At 44.0% G+C, this 15,242-nt stretch overlaps 1 protein-coding gene across 1 annotated transcript in view; it reads left to right on the plus strand.

Annotated features, from left to right (window-relative positions):
- Positions 1-2,108, plus strand: part of TCF21 (transcription factor 21) — a 3,052-nt gene extending 944 nt beyond the window's left edge. Inside the window, exon 2 of the mRNA XM_005859027.2 lies at positions 1,562-2,108. Coding sequence (XP_005859089.1) covers positions 1,562-1,651 — 90 coding nt within the window. The 3' untranslated portion in view covers positions 1,652-2,108. The remainder of the gene's footprint in view (positions 1-1,561) is intronic.
- Positions 2,109-15,242: the final 13,134 nt, after the last annotated feature.

The raw sequence follows: 15,242 nt of genomic DNA on the forward strand, positions 1-15,242 counted from the left end.
CTGCCCTGCCAGCCGCCGGAGCGGGGATGATTTATGCAAGTGTTGGACGTGGCAGCCCAATTAGGAGTGTGCAAGTGGACGGAGCTGGCAAGGAGGAGGATCCCCTGGTCCCCGCGCCATGGGGGCTCGAGTGGAGGGACTGGTGCGGGACGGGACGGGGAACGCGGACCAGAGGCTGCGCCCCAAGAGGCATTTTATGAATCCCTTGATTCTTCCTCTAGTCTAGCTACTAGAGAGTAGAACTCGATTTTCCCCTCCAGTTCTTGCAAATAAAACCACCCAACTCGGTTTCTTTCCCAAGCACCTTATAGGACCGTTAGACATGGACACGTCATGTCCCCCATACTTGTCATGTGAGTCCTCAACCACTTCAATAGTCTGCGCTTCGCCTGTAGGTGGGTTGACATTTTTAAATCCCAGAAGTTCTAGCAAATAGCAGCATCATTAGTACATTCTCGCCGGTACTGGTGTAATAAATAATATTGAAAAGGTCACTTTCATCCAAGATTTAAGAACATTTTAATTTCTTATTTTTAAAAGTAATGCTCATTGAGCCTAATGGTTTCTTCACATGCATTTTGCTGTGACAGAAACATATTTGATTCTTTTATCATTTGATTTGATTTTAAAACGAACAGGCACCAAAGAAAAACAACGCTTCCAGCCCCTCTGTTTGTGTCTGATAAGATGGTGAGGTTTTCCTCTTACGAGTCGTCTTATCTGCCAGCGCTAGTGAGAGGTTTGAGGATTTGAATTGTCTTCTCACCGAGTTAGTTTCAGAATTTGGGGGGAGGGGTGCAAAACCACATTTTGCCTCGAAAAATATTTCCCCCTCCAACTGAAAGTTTGTTTTTCGAATGAGATGAGTCGATAGCTTTTTAAAATCAGGAAGTCAAATGAAAGCAGTGCCTTCATTGACATTTTACTGCTGCCTTTATCGTCAGTGAGCTTTCTTACGCCCAGAAGAGAAGAGGTGATCCTTGCTCAGCCCAGTAGGAAGATGATCTTAAATAAAATATGCGTGTATATTCTTTCATTAGTGTTTTGTTTTTGTTTTTTCCTTAAGAAGTAGCGATTAATTCAGAGTCTGTGGTCAAAGCCCGCATTTGTGATGGAGGACAGGGAAGTCGGCAGGGGGAAGACAGATGGGCTAAAAGCAGGAGGTCCGGGAAAGCTGACCAGGGCCTCAGAGAGGGCCGAGCAGGGCGCCTCGCCTCAAGCCCGGTGCCTCCCTGGTGAGAAGTCTTCTGTCCTCTGCACTGTGCCCTGGCACCAGCCTCCTTGGGCTGAACAAACGGCCTCCTCTCTTGGGTTTCACTTTGCCCCCAAGAAGTGGACTCTCCGCTCTGCTCTGCCTCCCCGAGCTGTGCCTTGAGCCAGTGCTGCTTTTTGCTTTATCCAGCCACGAGGCTCACTGGGGCTCCGAGGGAACTGCAGAGATAACGGGTCTGGGAGACTCGCTGCCTGCCCCCGCAGCGCCCTCTCCTTCCCTCTGGGTCAGGGAACCCACCCATCCCTCCTCCATGGCCACTTACCGCCTCCACCCTCTTCTCTCCTGCAGACGTGGCCCTTTATGGTGGCCGGGAAGCCAGAGAGCGACCTGAAAGAAGTGGTGACCGCGAGCCGCTTGTGTGGCACCACGGCGTCCTGACCTTGGAGGTGCAAGTCTGGGAAAGGCGCGCTCCCGGGGGAAGAGCCCCGCGAAGGCGACCCCTGCCCTCCCTGCTCCCTGCCCCTGCTTCCCCCGCCAAGCTCCTCTCCCCGGCCCACCCCGCGAGAACACTTTACAGCGACGAGGAGATTCGTTTCCAAACCGGAGGAGATCGGTTGTGCTGACAACGATTCCCATCTATTTAACTTTATTCCTGGTACCGTGAATGACTCTGCGAGCCTTGCTGGTCCAAGTGCAATATGTAATTATAAATATATGAATAGCTAATAAGAGCCTATCGATGTGTATCTGTTGTACAATATGTTGTAAAGTGTAGATCATAGAATAGCTGACTTTGACAGTCACATTTATAAAGTAATTCACTCAAAAGATATATATTTTTTTCAAACAAGTTTTTCTACTTTTTGAAAATAAATCTCTCTTTATATTGCTAAAAGCCCTGACATTGGTGTGATTTAAAAAAAAAATGTTACTTGGAATAGAAAAGTGAAGGACTATGGGAAAGCTTGGTAATAAAAATGGTTCTTTCGCGCCTGGATCCCAACTTCCAGAGATAGAAGAGGATTAAATCCGATTTCCACTCTGATGGTCCAGATCAGGTTTCGCACTGAAACTTCAGAAACACCTCTGACCTCCCAGGTTCCCAGGTTATTTTTAGGACAATTAGAAATAATGTAACCGTAAACAAAGAAAGAGCGGGGTTAGAGCTATTGTTACACAGAAAAGGAAACCCTGGTGTTCATGTATTCCACAGTGTAATTGCTGACATGAGCAGGAAGGTGAACTCCCAGTTTTATAACTTCCCAGGCGAGGACGTGGCACCCGCGGTCAGAAACCAGTGAAGCAAAGCTGGGAGCTATGAAAAATGTCAATTCCATAATCCTTAGGAGGTATTTTCCGATTCTTAGAGCGCTACAACATGCATGACATATTTCTTATTAATAATTAATCCATTTTAACAAGGACCCTGCCTGCCTGCCTTTCGGTGAAGGTTAGCCAGTGCGTACAGCTCCCCGCCGCGACTTCCGGCGGCCTGGGTTTTAATTTAAACATCTCCCAGGCTGCGGAACAGCTCGTTGGGGAAGATTAAGTTGAGATAAACAGAGAGGCAAGGCCCGGGAGCCTGGGACCCGGTTCCCGCGCTGCCCCAGCGCAGCCCGCGGCAGCCCCCGAGCCAGATGCCACCGAGGCTGTTTAATGTTCGGGGTTATGACCGCAGTGTTTACAAGACGTCTTCGGTTATTTATACTGTTACTCCTCGCAGAGGGCCTTGAAACTTCCGCTTCATTTGCTCTTTCTTTTCCATTTTTCCCCCCTTTCTTTTTCTCGATTCAGTTTGGTACCTGGAGGAAGAGCTCCCCTGTTTCCTTCACCGCACTCACCTCCTACTAACCCCAAAGGCGGATGAGGGGTGGAGTCCTCAGCTTGGCCCTCACAGGAGGGGCTTGTCCAGAAGAGGGAACCATCCGCCGCCGGTGATCAGTTAGCACCTTAGCAAGTGCAATTCATTCTCCGAGGGCAGGGAACTGCGGCGATTCCGCATCCACCTGCCTGTCATAGGCCTCTCAGAGGGCTTTTCAGGGTGTCCTTCTACCTCCCCTCACCCCAATTGGACCTTGAAGAGCGCATTTCAAGATCTGGACACCTCCCTAATCCCCAAATTCTCCTACCAGAGGACACTGCCCTCACCTCCACGGGCCGGAGTTCAAGTCAGAGATGAGTCCCAGCGTGATTCAGTTTTTGGGGTTTCAGGTCAGCACATTGTCTAAGCTCCCACTCGCGTTTTTTACAAATCAAAAGCTCAAACTTTCTGAGCACTCGGTGCAGGCGGCCCCTTAGAGGAAAAACTTAGTGCGCATTCTCTGAGGACCCCAACATGCAAACGAATTTTTATAAAAGTGCCGGTGCTCCCTGCCTACCATTTGAAACCTTGGCTTTAAACTTGAGACAGGAGGCTAGGATTTCGAAACAAGTGGGATAAGCTCTAGTTCTGGGTCCAGTGTTTTCCTAAAAGGGACTGGGTCATCAGTTTTCTCATCTCTGCAGATGGGGATAAAGGTGATGATGATGATGATGATGATAATAATAATAATAATAATACTTTTCTTCTTGTGCCTCACAAAGCGTTAGTAGGCTCAAATGAGATTATATGTGTGCAATTGATTTCTAAAGGAAAGGATCCATGCAAATATCTATTACTGTTATTAAGTGCAGTGAGCTGTCTATGCTAGACCCAACCTGAAAGTGTGTCAGGCAGGAAGCTCCAAAGAGTGTATGTTTATCATGTACAGGCGATGGCCTTTTTACTGTAAGAATCAGAACACTTCCCTTGGATGCTATGTTTAACCTCACATTTTTCTCTCTCACACACACCTTTACCCTTCTCCAATGTCCTCCGACTTTGTCCAGGGCACTTTGCAAATGTGACTGCTTCCTAGAAATAGTGAATCCAGAAAAATTTAGAGAGCAAAGATGGGGAGTGGGACCAACAAATAGAAGGGCTACACACATGGCTGTCTGGCTGCAGGGAAGCCCCACTCATAGGAGCCTCGGCTCTGGGACCTGGGTGCACTGGGGATGGCACAGTTGTCCACTGAAAGGAACAAGCAATGCGGTGGTGATTACTGTGCTGTGGCCACCAGTAGCCCAGAGAGCGTGAAAACCTGCTTGCCCCACACAGGCATTTCCGGTCTCAACATCTCTCCTTCCCCCTGTGCCCTCCTCTTAAAGCAGATCATCAGCACCCCACACCCACCCCACCTTTCCTCCCTGTGCCCCTGGTTCTCCTGGAGTCTGTCCCCACAGGGCTCCACCGCCAGTCTACCTGCCCACCGCCCAGGAACTTGGAGTGTCCTGCTTTGACTGGGAGGCTAGGCTGCCAGAGAAGGAAAGGGGTTCCCCCTTTGCCACAAGCCAGTGTATTTAGGGGTAAGGAGTGGGGAGTGTTCTCTCTGTGACCTCTTGGTTATCCACATTATCTTAGAAGGTGCTTTCAGGAAGAGCCAGGAGAACATCTGAAACCGGCTGTAGAAGCCTGGAAGGAGAAGGAAGTGCTTCAAATTAGGGTGTGTCTGGGAGTTCTCAGGAGGAGGGGACAGATATTGAAAATGGACTGTAGCTGGGGAAGTCCCATCTCTCTCTCTCTCTCTCTCTCTCTCTCTCTCTCTCTCTCCTTATATGACTTTTTACAAGTAACTAGTGCATCTAGCAGGGTTCCCCCTGTCATGTCGGAGACTTCTTTCTAAAAGGAGATGGACGCGATAAACAAGGTGGACAGCAGCTGATTACTACACCCAGTGACCGGAGGGAAACACTGCCCCAGCAGACTTTGAAGCCGCTGGCTTTTCCGTGGGCTGCAGAATCGCCTGCACAGCTGGCGGCAATAAATTGCTGAGCTCCATCCCCCCCGCCCTCCCCCCCCCAGTTCCAGATTCAGGAGATCTGGGGAGGAGCCCCATAATTTGTATTTCTACCCAGTAAGTCCCAAGCGATGCTGCGGCTGCTGCGGCTGCTAGTCCTGGGACCACACTTGGAGAATACTGTTTGGGGATCTGTCTCATTAGAGAAACAAAAGAAGTTAATGCAGAGGGAAAGGAAATATTTGGGAAATTTTCTTAAGAGGCTGCACGTTCTGGGCTCCAGTCTCAGTTACTTCTCTATTCACTCCACGATGGCATGCAGTGTGTTCTTCACGCTTAATGATCCTCCGGAAATCAGTTGTGCTGTCCTGGTGTGTGGACGCGCGCGCGCGCGTCTTCGGCGCTCAAGGACAGCTTTCAGGTCTCAGGTGATGAATTAAGACCTGACTGCATTTGGGCCGGGCTGCCGTGGCCTCCGAGGCGACCTCCAAAAGGGAGAGAAATCTGGGAACCCGGGACCCAAGTCTCTTGCGACTCCTCAGTTGCAAAGAGGGTCCCTGGGTCCAGGTCAGCAAAGATTTTCCCTTCACCCCAGTGGGAGGAGGTTTTACTTGTTTTCGGGGTTTTTTTTTTGCTTTGTTTTGTTTTTCTGGTTTGGGGCCCTAGCCGTCCAGCTCTTTGGCAGCCGGTCTACAGTTGGGGCGCAGAGGTGCAGGAGTGAGGCGCGCGCGGGGTGAGCGCAGGGCGGAGGGGGTGGGCAGGGGAGAGCCCCGAGCCCCGAGGTAGAGTGGGGAAGGACTCCTCTGCGGCTTTTCTGCTCCCCCCTGCCCCCCCCCCACACACCCTTACAGAGTCTGTGGAAGCAGGAGGGAGGAAAGGGAAGGAGGCGCCCAGTTCCGAGCCCGAGCGCACACAGCCGGCAGGGTCGCCGTCCCTTTCCGGGTGCGGGTGCAGTTTCGGGTCCAGGCAAGGATATGGGGTTACGACCCCGCTCCGCCCGGGAGGGGATGCTCAGATCCCACGCAGCTGGCGAGGCAAACTTCCTCTCTTAGCTTTTCATCCTTCCCTCCAAATGCCGGCTCTGCCCTTGGAGACTGGGTGGTGCTGGCGGCGTTTCTGAGGGCCCCATCGGCTTCCTCAGGTTCTTCCTGCACGTGCCTTTGATCCTGAGATCTGGGCCGGCTCCCTGTGCACCCTCCTACCGGTTCACCGAAGGATTAACCACCCCTGGGAGGAGGCTTGAGATACCCTCCCAGGCAGAAGGAGGAGAAAGGGGTGGAGAGGCGGAGAGAACAACCTGAATGTTGCAAGAGTGGTGAGAACTCACTCCTGGAGAGCAACATCCCCTCATTTCTGTACCCATCACGCATCATAGCGCCGGGCACCTCAATCAATGTTGAATCATTAACTCAGACTCTGGTGAAGAGAGTAGATGAGACAGAGGGCAGCAGGAGCTAAGAATTGACCATGGGGCTGCTGCTATGCTGGAACTGAAACGGAACCTCTCATGTTGAGGTCTAGGTGCCTATTTGAGAAAAGACTAAAGCAAGCATTCAATAAAAATAAATTTTAAAAAAGAAGAAAGCAAACGGACACGATGGGACTAGATGGCATCAACCGGAGGTGGGATGTTGGCCCTGCCTTCCCTGATACTCAGATGAAATCTGTCCTTCCCCTTTCCTGTTGAAAATGACAAGATCCATTTTGAATTTACATGGCCCTTAGATCAGAATCATTCACCTAAAAGGTACTTTGAAGAGTGAAAATAATGTGAAACACGAAGAATAAAATGTTCACAGAAATTTATTTTAAAATTAATGCAGTTGGTGATGAGGAAGTCATTTGTTGCCTTTTACAGATGTAATTTATACCTCCAGCTAGTGAAAAGTACAGTGGAGAGAGCTTTTGACTGAGTCTTTGGACAAAGAATTTGCCCTTTCAGGACCTTGGTTCTTCCCAATTACTATACTCATTTTACAGTCATTACTATAATTAAAATGAGTATAGTAATGACTATTTCAGTAGGATAATGTATGTGGGCATTGTCTGGTACATGATAGGCATTAATTAATTTTGGTTTTCTTTCTCTCTTTTCCTCTTCTTCAAGTCATTAGACTACCAAAGTGCTTAAAAGAATGATATGCATTTTTCTAGATAGTTAGTTATCTAGTCAATAGCAAACAATTATTAAATTCTTGTGATAATCCAGTAGCTTCAGGTCATCTTGAGTGTGATTAAAACAGGTTATCATACAGGTCTTGTCTTTTTTCAGGGAGACTTGATCACATTATCTGCAGTGGATCCTGCTCCTAATTCTGTGTTTCAGCACTTATCACCTTATCAATAACAGGTAATTATTACTTTCTTTACTGAGTTTGTATCTTTTTCTCCTCACTCCATGAGGGCAGGGACCATGTCTGGCTGGTTAACCTTGCTTTCCCTAGCACCTAGCACAGTGACAGTTACATGGTAAGTGCTTGAAGAAAAATGAATGCATAAAGCTTAATAAGAAGCTTTTTAGAGATACTTCTGTCTGCCAGATAAGCTCATGTTGCACTCTTCAGGTCAGTTGTAGGTATGCCTCTTGTTCTGTCAGCTACAGTTGGCTGGGGATGTGTGAACAGGTTGGCTGCTGGCTGAGGCAGAATTTTTTGAGATAGAGGCTCTGGGTGCAACAAGAATTCCAAATCTGTTTGCAACAAATGTAATCTATTGCAATCAGGGCTGGGCTGTCTATGGCCACCTGGTTTTATTCTGCTACACCAATGGTGAGCAACATGCATTTGGGAAAAGGTCATGTTCACAGGTGCTATTGTGTCTTTGGTGGGGGAAAGGGTAGGAGTAACAGCATGAAAGCATATGTTCATAAAACCTAAATGTTCTACTTTATGGAAAAGAACAATTTCATTGAGAAAATCACCACCACTTTTTAGCCAATAAAATGCAGTTCTTTGGCATATTTAAGAAATAATAGCATAGATACAGCTCATTTAATTTTCTTTTCCATTTGCATCACACAGAGTACATTCATATTTTATCTTCAACCTATACAACCCTATCAAGGAGGTATAATCATCTTCGTTTTTCATATAGGGCAACTGAAACTCAGAGAGGGGAAGTACATCTTGAAAAGTTATATAATGAATAAGTAGCAGAAATCTGAGTACAGAATTTTTGTATTTCATTGAAACTGAAATGGATTCCAGCTTTGAACATAGGAGAATCCTCAGGTTAAAAGTAAGAATGATTATAACCCTAGAAAGAAAAGAAATGTCTCCAAAAAAAGAACATAACATGATGCTTTTTTTCCAAGTAGAATTATTTTACACGTATTTAAAGATCTATTTTAGACTTATTTTATCTTCTATCACCATTAAGGATACAAAAAGGGAAATTATAAGCAAAATAAGTTCATTAAAATACTACAAAAACTTTTATATTAAGAGTGCATTTCATTCCTAGATATTTATTCACTCTGTAATTAAAATCTAGTGATTTTCCACCATCAAGTATCAGTTTTTTACTTACAATAAACCATCCCTGAACCTAATGGCTTAAAACAATAAACATTTGTTATTACTCACGAGTCTGAGGACAGTTGGGCAGTTCTGCTGATCGGAGATGGACTCTGCTGTTCTCGCTGGACTTGGTTATATCTGTGGGCTGGTGATTTGAGAGTTAGCTAGTCAAGGATCACCTCACTCACATGTCTGGAGGCTGGATGGGTACTGACTGGCGTGAGGAGGGTGACGGATCCCCATCCAGTAGACTAGCCTGTATTTGTTCTCAGGGAGAACAAAGAGGGAACAGAAGTTCACAGGCCTCTTAGACCTAGGTTCAGAGCTGGCATAGCATCACTTTGCCTGGGTTCTATTAGCTAATGCCAGTCACAAGAGCTTCCTGTATTCAAGGGATGGGGAAATTAATTAATGTTGGTTTTCTTCCTCTCTTCTCTTCTTCAAGTCATTAGATTACCAAAATGCCTGAAAGAATGATATGCATTTTCCCTAGATAGTTAGTTATCTAGTCAATAGCAAACAGTTATTAAATTCTAGTGATAATCCAGTAGCTTCAGGTCATCTTGAGTGTGATTAAAACAGGCTACCCATTTTGGAGAAGCTGCAAAGTAACATTGAATAAAGCATGGATATAGAAAAGGGTGGAGATTCCAGGTTATTTTTAGAATTAATTTGCACTATTAAGGTTTACCTAAAACTTCGTCATATTCAGAGTCTGGCCCTTTTAAGTCATTTCTCACTTTGAATTATCAATATCTAGTGATTTACTACCAAGTTTTGTCCTCTGGGTTATTAAGAATATCTCTTAGAAGAGTTCTCCTTTATTGTCACTGTGTTGTTTTTTTCCCCAAGTCACTGATACCTGTTCTACAAATTTCAATGCTTCAGTTTCTTGATTTTGTTAGAAGGAAACATAAATTAATCACTCCAACCTTTCCTTTTACCTGTTCTTAGAAATGTGGAGGCTTTTCTGACTCTAGGTCTGTTGCTTCGCATGGATGGGAGGCTGAATAGTGGACCCGAGGATATCAGATCTTAATCCCTGAAAACTAGAAATGTTGCCTTATTTGTAAAAAGGGTCCTTGCAGGTGTGATTAAGTTAAGGATGTTGAGATGGAGAGGTTATCCTTGATTATATGTGTGGGTCCTAAATACCATTACAACTGTCCTTACAAGAGAAACTATGAGGGAGATTCAATACACAGGAGAGGAAAAAGTGCTGTGAAGACAGATTAGAATATTGCAGCCACCAGAGGCTGGAAGAGGCAAGTAATAGATTCTCCTTAAGAACCTCCAAAAGGAGTGGGGCCGTACTTGCACCTTGATTTTGACCCTGTGCAACTGATATTGAACTTCTGGCCAACTAAGACAAAGTAAGCTTCTGTTTTGCTAAGGCACTGTTTGTGGTCACTTGTTATGATAGTCACAGGAAACTAATACAGCATGGGATGGGCAATCCTTTGCACATATCTCAATAACAAAATTTAATGGGGTCATCTATTTATAGTTTACTTCCTTTCCTACGTTCTGTAAAGTACTTGGATGTTACTTTGTAAGAAAATACAGAATTATAGCTATTTCTTCAGTGACAAGGGCCTTTGTTCCTACACACTACTTTTCTATCTCTATGCTTTCTTGTGCATAACATAATAATATTTTATATTTATTATCTATATAACAAAATAACATTTTTTCTAAAACTGAATCAGAGTATAATATTTTAAAGACATTTTTAATCTCAATTAAATCCAGCATGGGCTATACCAACAATGTAGATAATTCTAACAAAGAGACCAATGTTGGGATACATCCCAATTTTTGAATGTGTGAATGTGAAAAATAATGCATCTGAGAATGATGATATAGAATAGCTCATTTCATTCCATGCACCATCACTGAGTATACACTGTATACAGGACCCTGTACACTGGAAATAGATGAATAAGGTAATACCCTCATGGCCTCCAGCTTTGGTCTTCCTCTCCAGTAGTTGCAGAATCTCTTCTATGCAAGGACCTGGAAGGGTATGGCAACCTTATATTCTGAAAAGTGCCAAGTGTACCAGTTTCCAGAAAGATGGGCTACCAGGACATGCTGGTTACCCCTGCCCTACTCTTGCATCTAGGCTACAGGCACCTCAGACTGCCATTCACCAAACTAGTCCAACATGGAGTGTTCCCAGCTGCCTCTACCCCAGACTAATTCATCTCCCGGTAGTGGGGAAATATCTGGGAAAGTGATTTCAAAGGTTCCTTTCTGCCTCTAAGGTGGTTGCCCTGGAGGTTTTTATTTTCCTAAGGCTAAAATTGAATCTCAAGCCATTTGGAGATGGACTAAATATGATGGGCCATCATTTTGCTAGACTGATATAACCAGCCATTTTACAAATACTAGTATGTGCTCTCAGTCCTAAGGTGTGTGTGTCAGGGGAGGGGGGGGGGAGATAGCATATGATAGGTGCACTAGCAAAAATGTACCTTTATTACTGGATTAGAGTTCCTGTGCATGAATTGGTGCACAATGAAAGGAAATTCATTAGAAGGTGGCCAGTGCGGCAAGACTGGGTGAGATGGCCAGACATGCCCTGGAGCCAACCTCCTGCGGTCCCTCCAGTAGGTGGGGTCCCTCAGCCTGGTCTGCGGGGATCGGCTCAAAACCGGCAGTCCGACACCCGCCCCCCCCCCAGAAAAAAAGAGTATGAGAGGGCATTCTGCAAAGTTACTGTCACTCGGCAGCTCCTGTGGTGAGCATCTGCCCCCTGATGGTCAGTGCATGTCATACCTACCGGCCGGTCAACCAGTCGGCCGGTTGCTTAGCCTTTTATGTATATAGATAATTAACACCAAAACTATAAATGATAGATCTTGCATGGCTGGAGTGGCTCAGTGATTAAGCATCAACCTATGAACTAGGAGGTCACGGTGCATGTCATACCTACCGGCTTAGCCTTTTATGTATATAGATAATTAACACAAAAACTATAAATGATAGATCTTGCCTGGCTGGAGTGGCTCAGTGATTAAGCATCAACCTATGAACTAGGAGGTCACATTTGATTCCTGGTCAGGGCACATGCCTGGGTTGCAGGCTTGATCCCCAGTGTGGAGCGTGCAGGAGGCAGCCAATCAATGATGCTCTCTCATCATTGATGTTTCTATCTCTCTCTCTCCCGCTCCTTTCCTCTCTAAAATCAATAAAAATATATTTAATAGATAAATAAATAAATAATAGATCTTTAGAGTTAGCCATGCCCTGTGATAACTGAGCTTATCTTTTCATTTCTCACCTGCCAATCCTTCTGCATCATTTCAGAGGCCTTCCCTTCAAACAGTTTATAAGCTTTCCAGATCTTTTGTCTCAAAAATCTATCTTTTTCTCTTTTTGAGCCTTATAAATCAAATTATATGCTACTGAATTTCACTATTTTTCTCAATATTTTATATCAGGTACATTCTAATTTATTAGAATACAGGTTTTAAAAGGTGATGTTTTCAAAAGCTCATAGACAGGCCTGGGTTTTGGGGGCTCTGGCACAGGTTGCTCTGACCTGGATCATTTAATATCTCTGTGTCTTGGGTTCCTCACCAGTAAGAAGATTTCTAATGTTCCTTCTAGCATTTTAAAAAGAAGTCATGACTCTAGATAAAACTTCCTATTTATAGGACTACAGGGAGCGCTGTGGTGATGGCTGATGTTGGAGGAAGGCAGGACTCACTGGCATAATGATTAGAGACAGCAAAGCTAATCTACCCATTAACACTAATTCTTTCTCCCCATGATCCTGTTTCTGCTCCACACATAAACTGAGTATCAAGATTTCCTCTCTTATATACACCAAACAATGTATCCTTTCTTTACATAGTTTTTATATATCTATTCTTTCCTTTATATTTCCCCTACCTTCCATTGTTCTATTATAGGTCCAGACTGCCTCAGATCTTGGATAATATAACAGTTTGTTATTAGTGCCTTTGATTCAGTCTTAGGATCACTTTCCATTGAATCTATACAACATTGACACAAACTGTGTCTGAAAACATAGTCTCTCTCTATGTTTCCTTGCCTAGCATCCAAGGCCTTTCATGATCTGACTCTACTTTCCCAACTCTAGTCCTACAGCTTCCCTATCCGATGTGTTTGTCCAGGTAAACAAGTATGCCTCTGCATCTTTTCCTTATGTCTAAAATAGCCCATGATCATGGCTGTACTTCAGTTTTGTGAAATCCTATCCTGCCTTCAAAGTCCAACTCTAATGCCCCCTCCTCCAGAAAGCCTTTCCCAAACACCTTGCCTCGAAGGTATTAGCTGCCCTGTGAGTAAGGTGGATTCTAGAATAGTTCAAATTGATCTAATTAAATCAACTACTAACTGGAAAAGGCATAACTTTTGGAGGTTCCCATCAACATAGATTTGACCGTTTAGTAAAATTTGTACATCTGAATCGAGGGTAGGTTGACAAAAGGGCCATGATTATCATAATGAAACAAAATCTCCATTCTATATTCAGAACTTCCCAGGAATATATGAGGGTCAGAAGAAATTTTGTCACCAGAAAGGCACTTTTTTGGTAAAATCAGGTTTATTGGTTTTCAGGGAGGTTGGATGAACAACCCAACTTGATAGTCCATGTTCAATTAGAAGGCAGAAACCATGTAGTAATTTGAACAGGTAAAGTTTAATTTAAAAAGTTATTAAGCAAAGATAAATAAATAAATAATAGATCTTTAGAGTTAGCCATGCCCTGTGATAACTGAGCTTATCTTTTCATTTCTCACCTGCCAATCCTTCTGCATCATTTCAGAGGCCTTCCCTTCAAACAGTTTATAAGCTTTCCAGATCTTTTGTCTCAAAAATCTATCTTTTTCTCTTTTTGAGCCTTATAAATCAAATTATATGCTACTGAATTTCACTATTTTTCTCAATATTTTATATCAGGTACATTCTAATTTATTAGAATACAGGTTTTAAAAGGTGATGTTTTCAAAAGCTCATAGACAGGCCTGGGTTTTGGGGGCTCTGGCACAGGTTGCTCTGACCTGGATCATTTAATATCTCTGTGTCTTGGGTTCCTCACCAGTAAGAAGATTTCTAATGTTCCTTCTAGCATTTTAAAAAGAAGTCATGACTCTAGATAAAACTTCCTATTTATAGGACTACAGGGAGCGCTGTGGTGATGGCTGATGTTGGAGGAAGGCAGGACTCACTGGCATAATGATTAGAGACAGCAAAGCTAATCTACCCAGTTGTTCATAAGCCCTAATAGAAATGTCAGTCCACAAATGTTTAAGTTTCCTTGGAGGATGTCACTACAGTGGTTACTCTATTGGCAGGAGTGATTTGTCCCGATGAACAAGGAAATTGGATTGCTACTACACAATGGAATTTAGAAAAGAATATACAGGAGATTCTAGGGCATCTGTTAGTACAGTCAAGTCTCTTTATTTGTGATAATTATGTTCTATCAAACCATTGTAAACACTAAGTTATAAAATATTGAACCACTGCTCCTGGGGGAAGAAGATATTGTATGTGATTTGGGGCTAAGGTGTGAGCTCCATCCCACCCCAATGCCAAGGGGGAAAGGAGGAGTCTGCTATCTCATGGGGTGTAGAGATTCCCTCAGAGCTAATCAGAGCTTTGTGTGTTCTTTGGGGATAGAAGGGTGGCTCCTTCCTGAAGTCAAAGAAGTTAACTTTGTTGGGGGGGGGGGAGGGCAGAACCAGGTCTGAGATACTGTGCTGGGATCTATATACCCAGAGCTTGCCCCCCTTACGAAAGAAAGAGCAGACACAAGGTCATCATAGGCCCAATCCAAGCTGAAAGGCCGAGGGATACAAGCAGTAAGTTAAAATCCACAGATAGGGCCTCAAGTTGCCTCCAGAAGTGGTGGTGCATCTGCCTGGGCAAAGGGGAGTGCCCATAAGATGAAGCTTGGCTCTGAATATCTGCCAGGTCCAGAGCACATTAGAACGATGCTCTGTGCTTTTAAGTCTCTGGATCCACAGCTTCCTGTTTCAACTTTTGGGAGTCAGAAGCTAGAGGAAGAGAAAACACAGGGAGGAGAGACTGAGATGAGGCCAACTATATTTTCCTTCTCCACTTCTAGCCTCAGGTAGGCCTGTTCTGAAGAGTTAAGGTTTAAAACATAAAATGGTTCCAAATTGCTATTAATACTTGTGTTGGACATCCAAATTACTGAATTGTGATTCCATGACATTTTATTTATTATTATTATTTCATTGCATGACATTTTAAACTGTGTACTAAGAATTAACACAAAAGTTATAGGACTTGCCAAATTTTCATTCAGGAGAATAAAAAAGACTTTTCCCTCTGAACACGTTTCTAAAGAGGCAATAGGAGAATGGGTAAATAAATAAGTAAATAAATATTTGGAAAGCATCAGCAAATCAGCTATATTTATTATATGGACTTTCTTTTCCAAATAAGTTGAAAGATTAACACTAATTCTTTCTCCCCATGATCCTGTTTCTGCTCCACACATAAACTGAGTATCAAGATTTCCTCTCTTATATCAACCAAACAATGTATCCTTTCTTTACATAGTTTTTATATATCTATTCTTTCCTTTATATTTCCCCTACCTTCCATTGTTCTATTATAGGTCCAGACTGCCTCAGATCTTGATTAATATAACAGTTTGTTATTAGTGCCTTTGATTCAGTCTTAGGA

Source organism: Myotis brandtii, unplaced genomic scaffold (assembly GCF_000412655.1).
Source record: "Myotis brandtii unplaced genomic scaffold, ASM41265v1 scaffold123, whole genome shotgun sequence".
Lineage (NCBI taxonomy): Eukaryota > Metazoa > Chordata > Mammalia > Chiroptera > Vespertilionidae > Myotis > Myotis brandtii.